The sequence below is a fragment of the Micrasema longulum genome, unplaced genomic scaffold, assembly GCF_059751315.1.
Source record: "Micrasema longulum isolate JH-2025_06_02 unplaced genomic scaffold, ASM5975131v1 h1tg000334l, whole genome shotgun sequence".
NCBI lineage: Eukaryota > Metazoa > Arthropoda > Insecta > Trichoptera > Brachycentridae > Micrasema > Micrasema longulum.
This window is the reverse complement of record NW_028277538.1, coordinates 213424-232364: the sequence shown is the minus strand read 5'-3', so window position 1 is coordinate 232364 and position 18941 is coordinate 213424. Positions and strand designations below refer to the sequence as shown.

Sequence of the window (18941 nt, the reverse complement as noted above, 5' to 3'; positions counted from 1 at the left end):
TTCTGAAAGGTTTCAAATTTTGATCTCTAATCAATAGTAGTATTGTCGTCTATGGAGAAAATTGAAAAGCTACTATTCTGTTACTAACACAACAAAGAAATCTGTTTTATCTACCCATAGAAATATTAAACTCCAACTTTATAAATTTTGAACTTGATCCATTAATATTCTGACCCACCCATATATCCTATTTATTTTGGTATTTAGTTTTAATGTTAACCACAGCCGAAAATCCTTCACACATGACACGTGTTTCGTCTTCTTGGTTTTTTTGGCTTTTTTCACCCCTAACTGGGGTGTTCTAGCCAGTGTCAAGTTTAAAATGACACGTGTTTCGTTCGCCGCGCTGTCGCCGACTGAGTCGTCAGTATGGCTGGCGCTGCTGGCAATATTCCGCGACTGTCCTGCCATCTGTAGTGCATTGGCAATTCAAATTATTATTATTTTAAGACAATATTTACCAGACTTTAGTTTTTTTCAATTTTTAGGAATTTTAAATAGCTGAATGAAATATCAAATTTATCACTTCCTATTTTTTCAATTCATGTATAAAGTGGCGAGGGCCCACTTAATATTCGCTCGTGATCTACTGGTGGGTCGCGATCCATAGTTTGGGAAACCATGCTCTAGAGGGTTGCTCCTGTGGGGTGGATTCCCAGCTATCAGGTTTGGGAGGTCTTCTACGGGAACGAGTCCCGTAAAGCTGATTATGTAGTGCAAAATACGAGCCTGGCGTATTCTTTGGACTTGGCTGTACCTGATACGATACGATGTCCTCAGCCCCACATACGAGTATCTCTCCTATCCTGGTGTTCTCAGCGTGATCTCTCAGGGTTTTGCCTGCTTTCATCCACAGTGTCTTCATTTCTATTTTATCATTTAATAATGTGTAAATTAATAAGGGGTCATTTATCACGCTCCTGTTCGATAATATTGGGAGATTTGAACTATAACATAACCAAAACTTTTGCATAAACCTAGAAATTACAGTGTACGCATAATAAAACATGCAATCGAAATACACAAACACCCAAATAACGTAAACAAAGACAACGGGCTAAAATTCAACTCAACATGGTAACTCGGCACTACACAATACAAAAATGACACGGAATCTGCCTGCTGCCGACTGCGACACGGTACAAATTTCTAGTACAATTACAGTTCCAGTCAGTTCAATACGGCAAAATTTTAACCTGCTTCAAAAACTTAAGTAAATATTATATCAACGTTAAAAAACGACGGTAAAAAATATAGTAAATCAATATTTTTTAAGGATTCTTTCAGTTCTTCCGCATTTTAAATAACTGTCAATGATATGTTTGAAATACAACATTATTATATTTTACACATTGAAAAACATGCCTTTAAATTTCCGATAAGTTCATTAAAATGAAATCTCATAATTCTTCACTGAGAGCGTAGCTTGTAACAGTTGTGTCATGTGATTACTAAGTAAGAAATGGATTATGCTGATTGCTTTGACGTTTGTTTTGACTGCTTGACTGTCTCCAAGTAACTAAGGATATCACAGGTGAAACGTGAGCTGTGAATGTATTCTAGCTGTCACTCCCTAACTTAGTATGTTTAGTTTGGATGCACGCGCCATATATGGCGACTTCAGCGGGACTGAAGTCGAAACTCTCACCTGCCTCCATCCAATCATAATTTTACACTAACCTAACTTTATCTCATCCAACCGTGTTTACACCTTACCAAATTTCATCTAACCATTGTTACTCCCAACACTTAATATATTCTCATCTTTTCCTAGTATCACCTTACCTCATCTTATCCTATTTTTGTCACACTTAACATAACATTATCTGTTATTTGTAACTTATCCTAATCAAATGTAATATTATACAACCTAGCCTCATCCAATCATAGTTACTCAAAACTTAATCTCATTTGACTATGGTTAGACCGAATTTTATCTCAACCAATAGTCATTACACTTGACCTAACCTAACTAAAGTTACCAAAGACACAACCTATCATTTCCTATTCGTAGTAACACCTAACCTCATCTTATCCTACTTTTGTCACACTTAACATAATCTTGTCTGTTATATGTTACACTAATCTTAATCAAATGTAGTATTATACAACCTGGCCTCATTCAATCATAGTTACACAAAACGTTACCTCATTTAACTATAGTTAGACAGAATTGTATCTCAACCAATTGTCATTACACTTAACCGACCCTAACAATATTTACCAAAGACACAACCTATCATTTCCTATTCGTAGTAACACCTAACCTCATCTTATCCTACTTTTGTCACACTTAACATAATCTTGTCTGTTATATGTTACACTAACCTTAATCAAATGTAGTATTATACAACCTGGCCTCATTCAATCATAGTTACACAAAACGTTACCTCATTTAACTATAGTTAGACAGAATTGTATCTCAACCAATTGTCATTACACTTAACCGAACCTAACAATATTTACCAAAGACACAACCTATCATTTCCTATTCGTAGTAACACCTAACCTCATCTTATCCTACTTTTGTCACACTTAACATAATCTTGTCTGTTATTTGTTACACTAATCTTAATCAAATGTAGTATTATACAACCTGGCCTCATTCAATCATAGTTACACAAAACGTTACCTCATTTAACTATAGTTAGACAGAATTGTATCTCAACCAATTGTCATTACACTTAACCGAACCTAACTATATTTACCAAAGACACAACCTATCATCTCCTGTTCGTAGTAACACCTTACTTCATACTATCATATTTTTTTCACACTTAACATAACCTCGTATATTATTTGTTACACCTAATCTTAATCAAACTTAGTATTATACAACCTAGCCTCATCCAATCATAGTTACACAAAACTTAACCTCATTTAGCTATATATTATTTCATAACTGTATCCCATCCTATTGTCGTTACACTTTACCTAACCTAACCTCATCTAAATGCAGTTAAACCTAACCTAATACCTTAGTCTGGTCGTGACTCGTTAGCAGTGGTCACCAAGACTAATATAATTTATTCATGAACCCTCTCCAATCAAACCTAACCTCACATTCTCGGATTGTGAATTAAATTGCAGAATAGCAACGTGTTTAGATTGCACGAAATTCAAGACCCGAACACCAGTGAACTAAATTACACACCCTTACAATAAATTAAATCTGTATATGCGAGTAGATTTGTATAAAAAATCATTACTTTACATAAAGTACATACATACACACATGTGTAGATGCATGATATTTGTGTTTAGATGTAAAATACCATAGCAAAAATAAAATAATTTGAATGGAGAAATATCACATACTACGAATACGCGATAAAAATGTATGAAATAGATTTTGTAAAATTAATTGTATTTTCAAAATCAATATGGATATTTTGGAGAATTTTTTTCGTACATAAATTTAAAAATATGTTTTTTGAAGAACGCTACATGTTTGCCATTGATAATTGTGATGTCAAGATTCGTGACGATGTTCTGTAAAAATTAAACTGTTACAAGCAAAGTTCAAAATGAACATGAATCGTGACATATTAGGGGCGTGGCCAATGCAATGATCGTTTTAAATAATTTTAATAAGTAGTAAAATATTTTTTTTCTCGACAGTAATTTATACTCGTTTAACTTGAAATTTGTAAAAAAATGTGATATTTCTCTATTACTCAGGTGTATCTAAATATATTTTTTATTTATTTAATTTTACAATACGCCCAAGGGGCATTTACAAAAAATATACAGTTAAGTACAAACATAGTGCGTAAAAATTTAAAAGATAAACAATGCTTTTTTGTATACATTTAGAAACAATAAGAAGCATACTGCCATGCAAAATAAAAAGTAAAACTTTACATCGTAAAAAAGAAAAAAAATAATTTTATATGGATATAATAAAAGTAATTGAATTAAAAAGCAAATTGTAAATAACTTCTAAAGAATTCAAACAAAAAAATATATACATTTTCATATACTTATAAGTATAAAAAAAAATGGTATCAACAAATTATTGTTAAAAACAAATAATGAAAATTAGTTAACAGTAAGTATATATGTGAAAATAATATAATATACGGTACACAAAAATATTTGATAAATTAATATCAGAAAGAGATAAGGTAATAATAATATATAAAGTAGATATAATGGTATCTGAAATCGCCCAATCGTTCGATCTTTTCTTTGGCAGCTAATTTGTAGGAAACTGGGACGAAACTTCAAATGTAATAGTTTGAAGCGATTTGACGATTTCCAGCCCCCGAAGTTAATTCGCCTTACTTTGTATGCTGAAAAACATTTTTCAAAGGTCGAAATAAAGTTTGAACTCGTTCGTTCAGACTCATAGGTGTTTTTAATCACTTTTCCAATAATTTGTTTGAAATTTCTCCGTTGAATTCTCAAATCAGTAACAGGTAGGTTCCTTTAAAAGAATAATTGGATGGTGTCATGCAAAAATGCGTTAAGCCACGCCAACTTCAAACGGAGATGATTTATGTTCAACATCAAGCGCATTTTTCAAAAATATTATTAATAGTATTAATAGAAGTTTAAAAATTGTTTTCAGGCGTTGCCTAGTATGTGAAATAATTCAGTCAGATGAATCTCTTCACGACAGTAAAGGCTTCAGCTCTTTAACTTCACTAAAATCAACAAATGGAAGAATTGAAGAAATATGGATGTTCAAACATAGGCAAAATGGTGAATGTTACACGGTGTGTAAAGTGGCCACTTAAACCAGCCAATGACAGGTCATAAGCCCTGTAAATGCCTAGACTTCCATATCCCCTTATTTGAGGTATTCTCCATCCCTGCTGTAATTGGTTAGTTTTACTTGGCTTTTTAGTCGAATATACAGGGTGTTCATTAAACCCTGTCACATCCGAAACCACGAAGATCAGTATGAGCAAGAAGACATAATTTTTCGGTACGAATAAAATTTTAAAAAATAAAATATCAAAAAAAGCAAATGGTTGCTTACTTCTGCAGGGGAGAAACGAGGAGAGGGATGGGGGATGATACTTCGCCGCGCTCTCCTTACTTCTCCCCTGTAGAAGTAAGGAACCATTTGTTTTTTTTAATTACTTTTAAAATTTTCTTTTACTTTTTAAAATTTTCTTTGTTCGAAATATTTTTTTTAATATGCTAATATGTCTTCTTGCCCAAACTGATCATTGTGGTTTCGGATGTGACAGGGTTTAAAGAACATCCTGTATATAAAATACTCAATAGAACAAAAAAGGTGAAGACGTTTTATAAAAAAGCTTTCCCGAAAAATTTGGAAAACACATTTTTGCAGAACTTCTTAAAAACTATTACCAATTTTACTACAATAAAGCATATTTTTTTTAAACAATGTTAACATTGAAATAAAAGCTTCACGTTTTAAAACAACGTTAAAAATACATTGGGATTTACTTGCAAATCCCCAAATTTCGATAAATTAGCTGCCTTGGAAAAGAATTAAGAACTAAAACAACTGCAAGTATTTTACCATATTATTATTTTATCAATTTTTTAAACTTGCTGATTTTATACTGTATAAAAATATCGAAAGTAAAATATCGACGACTGGTGATTTTACGATTAATCTGTGGCTTTCTGGCTTAAGCTCCGTGTAGTCATATGATGTTTCTTGTATCACGTTATAAACTATATATTAATTTGAGTGGCAGAGAATATTAATAATGTTTGTGGTGAACTACCCTTTGTTCTTCTTGCCAATTTACATTTTTGAAAATGACGACCCCATAAAGACACGTTTTATCTAAAAAAAACTAAATTAGCTTAACTTTACAATAGATAATGTCAGATTATACTATTATCAGATTATTAAAATAAAATTTAGAGAAACAACTTTTAAAATAGATGAAAAATTATCAAAGTAGACTTACCGCAACGCACCTTTTTAATTTTTTTTCAATATACATAAAAGGTAAAACAGAGTATTAAAAAAATAAAGGATAGTTACATACCAATGATATACATATTAACAGTAAAAATTGTAACCTAAAAAATCCCACAAAGGCATGGCCTGTTCGTGGGTATACAAGAAATGTTTATGAATTTTTGCTCCTGTAATAAATACAGTTATAATATTCTTGTGTAAAATAAGAAAGAGAAAAGAAAATATTCCGTCAAAGATTATAATTCCCGACGTGTTGTCCATTCGGGATGTTTTGGCATCACTCGGGCGCTCGTCATTAAATAGCACTGTCAAATTTCGTGATGCCATAAAATCGCCCCTGAGTAGCGCCTTCTAACGTCACTCAACACAAAGCTTCATTCGTATTCATTGTAGTATGTCGGCTGCGTCGTAAATGTTTTAAAAAAGAATTTGGTTTGTTTCGGTTGTTACTGGGGTGGATAACACGTCAGGTTTCTCCACCTGACACGTCCTCTATTGACAAGCCACTTTAGGTGGATTCCGAAAAATCCCGAGCTACACGAGTAAGGGACAATTTGGTAGGTTTAGTTTTTAAACATATAGAGCTAAAAATTCGAGTCTTTTGTCATGTCGTTAGACATAAAGATCGTTTCCTCCTCCCTGCACACCTCTACCTTTACAAAAATTACATGACAACTTATTTACTCCATATGTCTAGATTTATTTTTATTTATTTATTTAGTTGACAGACTTATGCAGTCCATTTTAACGCTGGTAAATACAATTTCTTATAATAAATACAGACACTTATAAAATTAAATTAAAGCTGGGACAAAAAAAATATAAATTCCCTCAAGACAAGATACGATCTATCTTAGTGATTTTTTAAATGTAAAAAGACTCACACCAAAAAAGTCCAGATCTTGTCTCGAGTTTACAATACGACACAATCGGGACATTGGTGCATGCGAGCCATAGTTTGCGCTGTGTTGATCGAGGAACAGCACATTATTATTTCGCAACCGGCTGATTGGAACATTGAATGCCACTTGTTCCAGTAACGATGGGACATCGATTAAGCCATTCAGTAAATTGTCAATGTTATTAGATACTAACACAATTTGTGTCCATTTTCGAGGAAAAATTATCACAAATTAATCAATAATGTATTCTCCTTCATTATTTTACAAAAAAATAGTCAATTTCGTAGTTACTTTATTCTCCTTATTTGTTTTTTTCATTTATTCTCACGGTTGAACGCGAACAGAAGGAGGTGTCAAAAATTCTCAATTTTGTCTGCTTGATATTCCATCGAAATATTTCACTTCTAACCCAATTATATATGCAAGAGGGATGTATTCGTAAGAGTTCTGTGATATCAATTTTTAGGTTTTTTTTTTTCATTATTACTACAAAGTCGCTTTCCGGTTTATGCATTTGGAAAATTGCGTGTCTACAGTCCTAATTATTCATATATTTTATAAAGTTGATAAGCATGGTTATTAAAAAAAATATCTGTATGCAGTCACTCTCCTGTAATATAAGGTTTGTTGACTTTTGATCATTTAAACCGAATTATCTGAGGGCCTACTGTACAAGAAATGATAATCAGTTGTTTGATCATAAGAATGACAAGTTTAATTCATTGTAAATATCTTCACCCAAATTCTGGTTGGGAGATTAGGGTTTTTATTTCGTCGTCCTGTAATGCATTCTTGCATCAATGTTCAAACAACAGATTTTCTGCAAAACTGTTTATAGTTGTGCTCTTATACCAGCGGCAACGACGAAGGTACTATTGACTAGTGACGAAACGGATAGTGGTTTGGTCGGATACCGGATATTTGGCGAGCCTATAAGCCGGATAGCCGGATATAGAATTGCTTTCATAGTTAATACAAAACTTTCAATGGTCATAAAATAAAAACAGGTAAAACTATTTTCATGATATTTTTATGACCATTTATCGATCAATGAGTTGCGAATCAATACGGTTTATTAGTTAAATAATTATAATGTTTTTGGATAATTTCAGCCCGTGTTCTTTATTTTGTTCACGTAAATATCTTTTCAATTCAAATATAATGAGATTTTTTTCTTTGCGGGTTGAATTCTTTTCAATTTCAAAGTCAATTTTTCAAACAATCCGTTTAATGAATATTACGAATCCGTTAGATATTGAGATCCAATATCCGGCTTGGTAGTAGAATTAGGCTGGATTTGCCGGATAGTTACCATATGTCCATTTCATTCATACTTTTGACGTGTGTACGCTCCAAAGTTCCGTAAATATTAACAGATAAGTATAGGAAACGAATTCCGAACTTTGTTGTAGAATAGTGTTAAAATTTGAAAAAAAAACTGCGTCAATACTATTATAATCATCTGTCAAAAGTGCCTTAAACGTTCTCGCTGAAATACTTATAGATAGTTATTATTAGAATTAGATCTCTATACCGTATAGAGATTTATTTATTATAATAAATAAATCTCTGTACTGGTTAATATGTTGTAACTTATACATAGATAAGCTTTGTTTTCCCCTGAATGTTGTCTAAGTGTTGAGTGTCGTAACTCCGCGTTGTTGGGTCAGTCCCTCATATTGCAGGTGGCGAAGAAGGCGTCCGTCCTGAAGAGGAGGAAGTCCAGGAACAAGATGGAGGCTCCGGGAGCTACTGGGAACGCGTTTCCAGCGGCTGAAAAAGGACTACCAACTGGAGATGGTAGAAGAGAATCGGAAGGAGATGTTGTCTTCTACGTTGAAGAACCTAAAGCAGGTAATGGATTTTTTCAATGAGAAAAAAACAGACGTGTGCTTTTTAAACCCGAATAATATATTTTAAAAAATCATTGGTACCTTCGTCTTCTCCAGTCTTGGTTTGAACCAAGTGGAAAGGATTACATAGGCATGTATTATTTACATTTTTTTAAATTCTTAGGGATTTTTACAGCCATTACACGTAAGTTAGTAGAAATATGTTGAAAATGCTAGAGACAGTCAATGAATCTGTTTTTCATTGCGTGGTTAATGAACTGGGTATGGGACAACCATAATTAAAAACACATAGTTTATTATTTTATATTTCTTTTTAATTTTTCATTTCTTGCGTGGGTAAACTGCTGTTCATATTTTATTCTTAGCATATTAAAAAACACTGTTTCTCATTTTTATTTATAAATTTATTCAATGAATTGTGAAGCTATGTGAAAAAGAAACAATAAAAACACACTGATATTCGATTAAAACATATCTTTTCAGAAAGAATATATGTAAATACAACTAAAAAAATAGCAAAATTTTGTGCATTGCATTGAAAAAAAAAAGTTAGGGTTTTTTTTTTGCATTTGAGCAAAATATGAACCAGAGCCTGAGCAACCTGAGCCAAATAATAAGCTCTTTTACTTCACAAAAGTCAACAAACGAAAGAGTTGAGGAAATGTCGATGTTTAAGCATAGGCAGAATGGTAAATGTTACACAGTGTGTAAAGTGGCCACTGAAACCAGCCAATGACATAACATACGCCCTATTGCACCAAATTCAGATCTAAAAATAATAAAAAAAATCGTCAGAACGCAAATATTTATTTTCTAAAAAAAATTGCCTGGGGAACTCGCCAACCGTTCTGTAAAATAGCCTAATGCTTTTTATTAGATAAAAGAGTTTTAAAAAAATAAAAATAAATGTAACCACTAGAACAATATTATATACAATTTCTATCACCTGTATAGAAGAACAATCTCAGCTTTACATTTTTTATTTCATTATGTCTCTTCTTAGTCATCAGTTTGATTTAGTGAGGAATGATGTAATAAGAGAACGGACGCAGCAAACTCCGGTGACAACTGTCATCAAGCGGAGGCAATACGGTTGGCTGGGCCATATACTGCGGATGCCTCCTGAGAGTCTTAACCACGCTTGCCTGCTTTACAAGGAATCAGGTTCTCGACGTCCTGGACGTCCACTGTTAACTATTTGTCGGCAGTATATGTAAGAACTTCGGTACGAGAACCTGAATTTGGTGGACAGGGGCTGGCATCTGATAGAGATGCATGGAGGCTCTTTGTGGATACCATATGCTCCAACTAGGGAGCGGACATGAAATGATGATGATGACTCATATAGTCATATCAAAACTACAGATTCTATTTTTTGCCAATTACCAAGTAGTACAATCTCCGTACAAATTGATTAAAATTATTTTTATACCTTTGAGTTTGAGTAGCTTATGACGTTTGGTTCTCCAGGTACTCCTAACCGCGTCCGACGAGTTGAGGGCTGCCCCGGTGGTCGGACGTTGGTCAGCCAAGCTTCTTCTGTTACAGAGGCCGCCAGTGATGAGATAGACTGCGATATGGACCAAGAGCTTCCGAGGGTCACCAAGTAAGAACTCATTCATGTATCGGTATGTCGGTGGACCTGTGTTGTTCCCCTGTGATTCGTATAAACACAAACACTTCCAGATTGTCTATTTCTTGTCCAGTTTAGATCCAGGTATTCGTTCTATCAAGACTAGTGATGAAACGGATAGTGGTTAGGCCGGATACCGGATGTTCAGCGATCCCCTAAGCTAGATAGCCAGATACCCAGCCGCCAGATATATATACGTGGTCAGCTGATTCAAATGTATCCGATAAAGTTTGCCAGGATTTACCTATCAGCTCTTTGTTATTATTTAATGAAACAGGCCTTGTTTACGAAAACAAACGCATTTGTTTATTGCCTCTGAATGCAGAGAAACTAGTGTTCATTCATTATAATTTGCCACTGGTTGATTATAAATACTTACTGTTTTTTTTATTATACAATAGTAAACAGTTTTAATAAGATTACCTACCAAGTTTTTATTTGTATTTTCCTTTATATATCGACCGTATTCAGGCAAAAGTCAGTAACTTACAAAAGTAAATGTTTTCAAGATGACCAAAAAACAATAAAAACTCCCAGTATTTAAATTTCTCTTATATGGAAGTTAAAAACAAAACTTTTGATAGTCGTAAAATAAAAATATTTCTATGATATTTTTTTACGATCACTACTTATCGATCAATGAGTTGCATGTCAATGTGGTTTATAAGTTTTTTTATTTAATAATCATAATAGTTTGGGGTAGTTTCATCCTTAGCACTTTATTTTTTTCACGTAAATATATTATTAATCAAAAATGTATTTTTGATAAATATTTTTTATGTGCGGCCTTAAAAGTGTATACTAAATGCTAAAGAACGTTTTTATGCAAAAAAAAACAATTCATATCAATATTTTAGGTTACTTCCTTTTTCCAAAACACGGCCGATATAAAAAAATCCTTTAAGTGCCATTTATTTAATGAAATTTTGGCAATTTAATAAATATTAGGTATCCGCCAGATATCGTGTGAATATCCGGTATCCGGCCGGATAGTAAAATTAGTCCGGATACCGGATAGTTACCCGGTATCCGTTTCATCTCTAATCAAGACTTCACTGCTTTGCGTATCACTCGCCAAAATTTGTAAATGCACTACATGTTTTAATTACTTTCTTTTCTTTTAATATTGAATTCATCTTTTCTTCGCAACTTTGCAAAAAACACAATATTCACACCAGCTCGCCAGATAAAAAATACGGCGAATTCAAATATCACAGACTTTACTAAAAGCATTTTTCAAACCACACCTTGTGCAAATTGCAAAAATTTTAGTAAAATTACTGTTGATCTATCTTGCTTTATGTTTTATTGGAATAATTTTTTTTATGAGAGCTCATTTACATTCTTCATAGATCTTTTACTTTAAACATTATTTTTAATTAAATCTTAAGTTTTCAAAAAAAATACAATTATTTATTTGTTAGCAACTGAGAACTTAACCCTTTACTCAGCCTCTTTAAAATAAAGAAAATAATGCTACTCTTATTTTTTTATTTTCCCTAAATTTTCATAATATGACAAAAATTGAAATATCACATTTTGTTACAATGCCTGAAAGTATTTTCAATTGTCAAAGAAAAACAAAATATTTACAAACTTTTTTTTGCGTATTTCAACAAAGTTCAAAATATGTACTAAATGGCGTGTATAATTATTTTTTCAAAGTAATAGTCAGTGCGTTTGCCTACCGTGCGAGAGGTCTCGGGCTCGATTCCCGACATGGTTGAATAATAAATATTTACTTAGAAGGGTGTTTTCACACTAGAGTATTTCATAATCCCTCAACTAGTACCTGAAGCGTAAGACTGATCATCGTACCTTCATGTAACAAAAATTATCAAGATACGCTGCGATTGGTGTGCCAATACAGTGCCCTATGCACCATTAGGTGTGGAAAGGGAATGATGATGAGAAAATGTACTTTAATATTTTTATTTTTATTAAAGAAAATATTTGCGTTCTTATGATTTACGCAAATATTTTATTTTGAGGGCCATTTTCAAGGAGTTGTAAATAGCTCACTATTAGAAAATGGAAATCAAGTTGGGGTAGAGTGGAATTCGAACCACGGACCACGCTAGACACAGGACCACAACCCGATTCAATGAGGAACTTCAGCCCTACGGGAAATTGGATCCAAAAAATGTTTTCTTACGCGGGTAAAAATTAGAGCATTAAATTGTACTGCAAAGTTTCTTGAAAATGTACAGAAAAAATAGTAAAAAATATTTTGATAAAAGCGCACTACTTTGAATGACGTCACTGGTTCATGTGAATCAACCTATGATCTGAGAGCTATGGAAGATTTCCGGTCTGCTTGTCGCTTCTGGACCAATGGGAAGAACTGAATGAGTTACACGCGGAGTTATTTCAGAAATACAAAACTTTACAAAATCGTAGCGCTGATAATACGATTTATAATTATTTTTTTTAAATTGACTTAGTTTAACAGTCTATTAACAATTTTTTTTATTTTTAAAAACCACTAAACTTCCTCATCGCATTGAATAGTGTGTAGCCTGTGGTATAACTTTGGTCAAAATAAACTTTTATTTTGGATATTATAAGCACTGAAAAGATTTTTAACAGAACTGTCACATGACGCAATAAAGGGTTAAGCTAAAATCTTTCTTTGCAACTTTTTAGCAATCTATTTAGTTCCATTTTTTTTTACTTTTTCAGTAATTGGTCATAACAAATATAGAAATGTATAATTTCAACGTGATTTATTTTTTATTTTACAGGCTCACGGAAGCTCACCGCAATGCTATCAGAGCCATAAGAAAGATCAAGTACTTCGTGGCGAGACGCAAGTTCCAACAAGCGAGGAAGCCGTATGACGTACGAGACGTCATTGAGCAGTACAGCCAGGGACATCTCAACATGATGGTCAGGATAAAGGTAATTCGCGGATCTTCTGTGTCTGTGGACTGTAGCGGAGAGCCAAGCACTTCAATAAACATTATCAGGTTGCCAACACTAAAACGTATTTTCAGTTGGCAAACCTGATTCGTACCCACCTCACTCTGTACGACACTTCTATATGGCATATGGCACTTGTAAGGAATTCACAATACAGGTAAACGTCGTTTTACGCCGGGATTACATGTTTATTTAATACATATCCTATATATATTCCAAATAAATTATAAATGTATTTAATAAATACAGTTAAAATTCGTTAACAAAATGTATAATAATCAAATAAAATGTTTTTTTTAATAATAAATACTAACTCACCAGTTCGTCGATACTAAATAAAATTCTCACACTTTTTTTAAAAAAACATCGAATTTCATTTGCTTTGATTGTTGATATTTAAATAATCTTATAATTTTAATTATAATAAAATAAAAATTATAGTCATATACCTTTTTATTTTTCTTAAAAACAAAACTAAAACTAACTCGGAAACACTTTCACACACACAATAGGCTGCTCGCGTACACGGTAATATAATAAAACAACGTGTTAAAGTGTCTGTTATTAGAATCGCGGCGCCTTCTGTCGTCTGGTGTCGGCCGAACCGGGAAATCCCACGCCGGCACCGACCGGCGTAATTGTAAATCGGCGTAAATCGAATCGGCACAAAACGACGTTTACCTATATAGTTAAAACTGGCCAGGGGCCTTGCGTGCAGATGAGACAAAAGATCGAGAAGAAATGCAGCGAGCGATCTCCTTTCAAGTGTCATATAAAAGTGACGCATAGATTAAAGTTAGGTTCGTGCCAGGTTTGCCAACTGAAAAAACGTTCCAGTGTTGGCAACTTCACAATGTTTATTTCAGTACTTCGCTCTCCGCTATAGAACATACGTTTTTTCTTTCTTATCTAAGCGATCACAACTTGAAACTCCTCTCAACCCTGGGCCACTCTGATGAGCATTGCTGCATCTGGTATTCCAAACCACTGCCGTAGTTTCCCCAGCAATGATGTTTTTTTACGTCCGATACCCCCTCTACCCTCTATCTTCCCTTCCACTATGAACTGTAGAAGGGCATATTTTCTGCACTAAATATGTGGCCAAAGTATGCGACCTTTCGTCTTTTGAAAGTTGTTAACGGTTCTTCGTCTTTTTTCATTATATCAAACACCTTTTTGTTGGACACTCGATCAGCCCATGAAATACGCGGTATTATATGCAACCACCTTTCAAATTGTATTTATCAATGGAACTTTGAAATATTGAGAGTCCATCTTTCCACTCCATACTACAGCACGGAAAACACGTATGCTTTTACCAGCGATGGGCAAAAAGTAATAAAATTAACAATTACTCAATACAATTACTACTATAATTAATAATTTGACTTATTTGTAACATATTATTAAGTGATTATAGGCAGTTACCACAAATACGTAATTTAATTAATTACTTTATTATTTAATTGAAAAGTAATCTAATTACAAATGAACTGATTAAATTTAATAAGAATAATGACTTCTAAATTTTAACAGTTTAAAGTAAATATTAGACTGTAAAGTAATTGTTTTCATCATCATTTCGTCAGACAATAGTCAGGCTCTTTATAAACCTAAATTTGGAGAGGGAGATTTAGCAAAATGTAAACTCTCGCCTTTCAGACAGTAGCCAGGATCTTTATAGACCTGGGCTTAGAGGGCGAGAAGTATTCACGGGGACCCGTCACAATAGATCTTCACAGGTCGCAGTGACATCAGGTGCTTGAATAGCACTGACCCCCACCTGTAAGAATAAGAATAATTGTTTTCACCCCGATTGAGTGTCCATTGGAAAATGATGATAAAATGAATCTTAAAATAACAAAGTAGCTATTATGTTTCTAAGTCTATGTGCATCCGATGCAAATAAGGTATTGGATAATTAAGAAACATAATTATCGGTCAAACCATAATAAAAAAAAAATCCATGTTATGGAAGGCTGCAAATATACCAAAATCAGATGAAATTATTCAAAGTATTATTGGTCATACTCTAAGCGCACCAGTTGAGATGAGGTGGAATAGCCTTTATGATGCCTTAAAAAAAAATTCACCGTAAAAGACAAATCCGCAGCATTTCAAAAAGCTTTACACATCAAAAATCCTCTTCGCGAATTGGAATTTCTGTAGTGACACTAAAAAATCATTTAAATTACATGGAAGAAAAATAACACACTTTATTCCATCTTTAAAATACGCTGTCGATAATTGTTTGTATTTATCGCTGTTAAATGTGGCAACAATATTTTGTGCTGTGCGATCATTGATCAAAAATATTGTTCAATAGAACAATAATATCAAGTCACAGGAATTTTCTGCATGCATATCTTTTGTCCCTCAATCAATTGTGATAAAAGTTAGTGATGATTAAACTGCTAAGTTTTTGGGCAGGATCATGTTTTTTGTAATAATTTTAAGCTCGGACTAACGTAGTGAAACCCTCACGCACTTAAAAATTAAAAATATTTTCAGTCAAACCATGTCGTGCTTTGATGAAATGCAGTTTTATAAAATGTATATTATCTGTCGCCAGGAGTTGCAAAGACGACTTGATCAGACGCTCGGGAAACCTGGAAGTTACCTCACAGGAATAGACAGAGTCGGGAATGTCAAGCCTATGACTGTGGGAGCAAGACTCTACAGAGTTGAACAGCAGGTAAAACATCATATACTTAAATAACGACTTTCTTATCAAATGTACACAATTTTAAATTCTTCAAAAAACCTAATTTTTAGCGATTTGTTAAATAACTTATCGAAATTTTTTCCTCTTGGCTGTTTGTCTCATTTACTTGGAGTCAGGCCTCCTAGTCCTCGGTCTATGAGATTTGTTGTTTGATTTCTGTTTTACGGCCGGTTGCCACCTGACGCCAAGACAGTAACTCCTCTTGCTATTGAGGCTTAGGATACAACCGTTGACTACTGTTTCTCCGCTGCCATCCTCAACACAACTCCCTGCCCGACGCCGATGTTTCGCAGTAGCCCATAGCCCGAAATATGTCCAGGTGGCATGAGAAAAAATGTATGCCCCTTCCGCCTGTTCTGATACATTTCATATCCGCCATCACAGCCGTTGAGGTATGCACACATAGCCCTGTGCAAGGAATCGCATTATACCCCGCAATGCTGGGTTCTTACGATGGTTCTACTAAAGTGAAAGGTGACCACCTCCGCGACGTGGACACGCTGAATGAGAATTACTCCAGAGAAAACTGAGAAGGTGACTCAGTCCTCCAGTAGCCAGATCAATGGTCTCGTTTAGGTATGACAAGTAAATATAAGCTCACAGACCATCGCCCGAGACCAAGAATTTAATCATAACACTAAAATAAAATCCAAATAGCCACGATATTCTATGGCATAAACTCAACAATTCTTGTGTTGGTGAAATTGATTATTTCCTATTTCAGCTCGGGAACATGGACAAAAAGCTTGACCAGCTGGTTTATGTGCTGAATTCTCTCTCTCTGAAGCAACCCCTGCCCTTCATAGCTGACACGGAGCCCCCGGGTCCCTAGCGGCGACTGTCGACACCGGGTTTCGCTACCCCGGGCGACTGACACAAGCCCACGGGGGCGCGCCGTCCTCGTAGCCGCAGCGTTGCGCGACTAACACCTACCACTTCGGAGACATTCATATAGAGAAATATCATCAAGAAAAACAACATTATAACACTATGAAGACAGACAAAAGAATTTGATTCATACAGAAAAATATTTATTGGCCAAGTAACTACTACTAATAAATCAATATATTAAATACTGAATTTACCCCTTGGGAATTTTATCAAAATGGAACAACATTGACAGAGATTTTTTTAAAAAGAAAAGATGGAAGATGATCGTTTAAAATATGAATTCTCATTGATTGATTTAATTCAGATTTTTCGATCGTGAACAGAGTTGTAATGCATAAAGTGATGCATTTATTTTAGCGTCACAGTTTAATTTTACAGATTGCAGTGATGTCAAAGCTAAGAACGCTCTGATCCTTAAGCTTAAGTAAATAAGATAACTTAAATAAGGCAACAAGTCATAAGATCTATGAATTCTTCCATATTTTTTTTCGAAAATGTATCTGTCAGTTTTGTCAGTCTACTTAAATTAGTATTTGTTTAACAGTGAGGGTCCAAATTGAAAGCCCTAGGGAACACCGTATCATAATTTTAAGTTTAATAAAAAGAGTAAATCACTAAAAACATATTTCTTACTAGTTTGTAGGCATATTTTCAAACTAATATTTTAGGGTGCTATTATTGTATTGTCTTATCTATAATTCTACGTATTTAAATTCAAGAAGAGGATTATGGGTAACATTTTTATCAAATAATAGGTTCCATAATCCAATGACTCTGTGAAGTATTTAAAATTTAAACATAAACGTTTTTATTTATTTTAAATTAATAACTATATACAATGATCTTAAAGATTTATTAATACTATGTTTAAAGCAATATGTTTCACGTCTAAAGTAGACTTTGAGTAGACAATTTACTAGAAAATTATATTATATGTGTAAGTGTACGGCCTAAGCAATATTCGGCCTAAGTCCTTTAGCCTTGAAACTCTTAATATTCACTTCGAATAAAAAATAATGATAATTGGAATAAAGCTTTATTGAATGTAAAATGTATCAGGTGCTCTATCCTTGAACAACTGACATAATTTCACCTTTCGTCGCATTTCGAACGTCAATGAAAAGTTTACCGAATCATTTCAATATTTTAAGGCAGTTTTGGAATAGCACATAAGATTTTTTGGCATTATAAAATGAAGTATCATAAATAAAGGGGCTCTCTCTCTCTTTGACGTTTGCAGCATAGCTTCTCTGTCACTTGTCTGTCCTGTGCGGCCCTCTTTAGGTCTTCATATAACCTGCGGCTAAAATCAACTCATAAATCTTCGAGATATTCTCGGTGAGAACGCCCCCTGTAGTTTGTCTGACACCCCTTCTATTACCTCATGCATGAAGACCTCTTAGCCAAGTTTTATTTTTGTTTTAGGGTTGGTAGAAGACGAAAACTAATCTGCCGTTTCATTGTGTATATACCTAACTTACTCAAAAAAGATCTTGGACCCGAAGAGGTTAAAAACATCACGGTGCTTATTGTGCCTTAGAGTAGGCCGATAATGCATGAAGTTTTTTTTTATTTTTTTAGACATCAAAATAAAAAAGGGTCTTAAAGGTTACATTTTTTATTACATTGAACGTAAAAATTATTAAAAAATATATTCCATACTACTTTTGGCCCTTAACCGAGGTTTGGAGGTTATAACTGTTTGAACATTCTGTCGATTATGAATATTTAAAAAAAAAAATTGTTAGTAAAGATATGATTTAATCACATTATAAATTCGAAAACGTTTTTAAACTACTGAAATGCAAAAAGTTTACATTCCGCTGAACTGATTCCGTTGAGCGCCTGGCTAATACTGACGAAAACAATGGCTCATTAAAACAATGCTACCCATTTATTACAAAACAAAGTGCGATTCGCGGCCTTCGAGGCTTATTAAATAAAATTTGATTCAAATTGTAAAATTTCATCGGACTGATTTTCTTACTTAAATACAAAATGACAGCCAGTTTAGCGCAAAAAATCGTATTTTCGAAAACTTCAAGCTCTGGTTGGGGGCCAAAAGTAGTAGCGAATATTTTTGTAAATATTTTTTGCATTC

At 33.7% G+C, this 18941-nt stretch overlaps 1 protein-coding gene across 1 annotated transcript in view; it reads left to right on the top strand.

Moving 5' to 3' along the window:
• Positions 1–16924, top strand: part of LOC148282370 (potassium voltage-gated channel subfamily KQT member 1-like) — a 106069-nt gene extending 89145 nt beyond the window's left edge. The window contains exons 12-16 of the mRNA XM_088225188.1: positions 8487–8670; positions 10140–10275; positions 13047–13203; positions 15797–15919; positions 16674–16924. Of these exons, the coding sequence (XP_088081314.1) occupies positions 8487–8670; positions 10140–10275; positions 13047–13203; positions 15797–15919; positions 16674–16781 (708 nt within the window). The 3' untranslated portion in view covers positions 16782–16924. The remainder of the gene's footprint in view (positions 1–8486; positions 8671–10139; positions 10276–13046; positions 13204–15796; positions 15920–16673) is intronic.
• Positions 16925–18941: the final 2017 nt, after the last annotated feature.